The sequence below is a fragment of the Pistacia vera genome, unplaced genomic scaffold (genome assembly GCF_008641045.1).
Source record: "Pistacia vera cultivar Batoury unplaced genomic scaffold, PisVer_v2 Contig240, whole genome shotgun sequence".
Taxonomy (NCBI): domain Eukaryota; kingdom Viridiplantae; phylum Streptophyta; class Magnoliopsida; order Sapindales; family Anacardiaceae; genus Pistacia; species Pistacia vera.
In genome coordinates this window covers 616,137-618,978 of record NW_022196047.1, presented here as the reverse complement: position 1 = coordinate 618,978, position 2,842 = coordinate 616,137, and the positions used below count along the sequence as shown (strand labels likewise).

The 2,842-nt window shown below is 36.5% G+C and overlaps 1 protein-coding gene across 1 annotated transcript; it reads left to right on the top strand.

Annotated features, from left to right (window-relative positions):
• Positions 1–427: 427 nt before the first annotated feature.
• LOC116131751 (probable xyloglucan galactosyltransferase GT14) lies at positions 428–2,430 on the top strand. Its single transcript, XM_031417435.1, has one exon. The coding sequence runs from the start codon at positions 720–722 to the stop codon at positions 2,247–2,249; it is 1,530 nt and encodes a 509-aa protein (XP_031273295.1). The 5' UTR covers positions 428–719; the 3' UTR covers positions 2,250–2,430.
• Positions 2,431–2,842: the final 412 nt, after the last annotated feature.

The window sequence follows — 2,842 nt, the reverse complement described above, 5'->3', positions numbered from 1 at the left end:
GCATATTGATATCGACCTACATTTCATTCATGAGTTAGTTGCCCACGGGGCCCTTCGTCTTCGACATGTCCCCACTGCCTCTCAACTTGCAGATATATTCACCAAAGCCCTATCTCGTGAGCGATTTCAGTCACTTTGTCTTCAATTGTAGCTCCGAGATCTACCCCTTCAATTGCGGGAGAGTATTAAGGAATAAGATCATTTTGATTTTATTTGCCTATTATCACAATTATTATAATATTATCTTTCCTTATATTTTTTTATTAACTTTATTATTATGATGATTTCATTTTCTCATAGTTTTAATTAATTTCATTATTAGAATGATTGTATTTTCTTGTATAGAATATGTTGAACCGTCCACTTTTATTAATATTGAATATATAGTCATTTATACACTTCCTCACCCTCGACACCCTGATTCTCCTAGAATAAAATAATTCCTTTTTCACCTAGGGCGTCCCAGTTTATTCGCTTTTGTTTTTAATTTCCCAACAAAGTAACGGACGTTTGCTCCGTTTCTCAAACTTCTGGCACAAATCCAAAGAAAATTTCCATTTATCTAATGGTTATGGAGCTCTCAGCTCTTAATTTGTTGTCCAGGCCTTTGAGTTCATCATCCTTTTTATGAGCTCCGATTTCTGGAGTTTGAAGCAAGACAAAAGGCTCAGCTCAACACCAGTTTCACTTGCTCGTCTTCTTGTTCTCTCTTCCACTTTATGGAGAAGCCCATGACTGGAAAGTTGTGTAATCAGCAACTGGGGTGTGTGATTCTTCTCTCCTTTGTCTTATGTTTGGTCTTACTTTGCTTTGATTATTCAGCTTTAACTGGTAGCAATAATGGGGACACTTCCTTAGTCAACAATTATGTAAATCCCATAAGCACTCAATCTTCAAATTCCAGTGATCCTATTTCTCCACTGCCCCACAATCCACTTGTTTTTGTCTTCAATAAAACTGATTCAGATCCTTGTTTGGGTCGCTATATTTATGTGCATAATCTTCCCAGCCGCTTCAATGAAGCCTTCCTCCAGAATTGCCATTTGCTCACACCAGGTACCGAGAAAAATATGTGTCCATACTTGAGCAACCTCGGTCTTGGCCCTCGAATTCAGAATCATGAAATGGTTTTGTTAAATGATAGTTGGTATTTGACTAACCAGTTCTTGTTAGAGGTTATTTTTCACAATAAGATGAAGAATTACAAGTGTTTAACGAATGATTCTTCACTTGCATCAGCTATTTATGTGCCCTTTTATGCCGGACTTGATATCAGTAGATATCTGTTTGCCGGTGCTAGCACATCACTGAGAGACTCTTCTGCAATTGATTTACTCAAGTGGGTAAGAGAAGGAGAAGAGTGGAAAAAAATGTGGGGTAGAGATCATTTCTTTGTTGTGGGAAGGATTTCTTGGGATTTCAGGAGACAAACTGATAATGAATCTGATTGGGGTAGCAAGTTTAGGTTCTTGCCTGAATCTAATAACATGACAATGTTGTCGATTGAAGCGAGTTCTTGGAACAATGACTTTGCCTTACCATATCCAACATGCTTCCATCCTTCATCAGAAGGTGAAATTATTCAATGGCAAGACAAAATGCGAAGGCAAAAAAGGCGGTACTTGTTCTCGTTTGCTGGAGGTCCAAGGCCTGATCTTCAAGGTTCCATTAGGGGAAAGATTATAGACCAATGTCTAGCTTCAGGAAGTTTATGTAAATTGATAGATTGTAATTATGGTGCTACAAATTGCAACAACCCTGTTAACGTGATGAAGGTGTTTCAAAGCTCAGTGTTCTGTTTGCAGCCTCAAGGGGATTCATACACCAGGAGATCAATTTTTGATGCGATTTTGGCTGGTTGCATTCCAGTTTTTTTCCATCCGGGTACTGCTTATGCTCAATATTTATGGCATTTACCAAAGAATTATACAACATATTCTTTGTATTTGCCGGTGAGAGATGTTAAAGATTGGAAAATGATGATTAATGAGACATTGCTTGGAGTTCCAGAGGATAGAGTGTTAGCATTAAGAGAGAAGGTTGTAAAGCTGATTCCAAGAGTAATTTATGCAGATCCAAAGTCTAAATTAGAGAGTGTGGAAGATGCATTTGATTTAGCAGTTAAGGGAATTCTTGAGAGAACAGAGGGAGTTAGGAGGATTATTAGGGAGGGAAAGGATCCTGCTATTGGTTTTGCAGATGGAGATGATTTTAAGTACACATTTTCTGCGTATGAGGAACAAAGTTGAATGGTAAATTTCAAACTCAATGCTTTTAAACTTAGGATATTCACATCACATGTTCTTTCCAAATAGGAATATTGGGAAATATATAGTTGGCTTGTTCATGTAATCTTTAGAAGAATCAGCAATCTTTTTCAATGATTGTGCTTATATTATACAGTTGAGCTCATAGAATTTTCTTTTGTAATATTGAGTTTAATTATCTTCAATACTTGTTTATTTTGGGGGCTATTCATAGTAGTGTTATAATATTTGCGCTCTCTTCATAATGGGTTAAACTTTTTATTAAGGGAATTATTATGTTACTCCGGGTTTAATTTACTTTCACTTCGCCTAAGTTCAATAACAAAAAAAAAAAAAAAAAAAAAAAAAAAAAAAAAAAAAAGGAAATATCCTGATTTTGCCGACACTTGGAGCTAGGACCCATTACTTAGTGGTTGCATGTGATATGATGTCTCAGGCATGTGACATCGGATGAATAAAATGAGCGATGACATGTCAATATAGCCGTGATGGGCGTGATTGAAATTAAATGAACCGAAACCTCATGGCCTATTTGCTTTATTTCTCAAATTTTTGATGGTTTAAGGAGGATTAAT

Bases quoted from the DNA above. Each gene is read 5' to 3' on its own strand.
- LOC116131751 (XM_031417435.1), top strand. From the start codon at position 720: ATGGAGAAGCCCATGACTGGAAAGTTGTGTAATCAGCAACTGGGGTGT.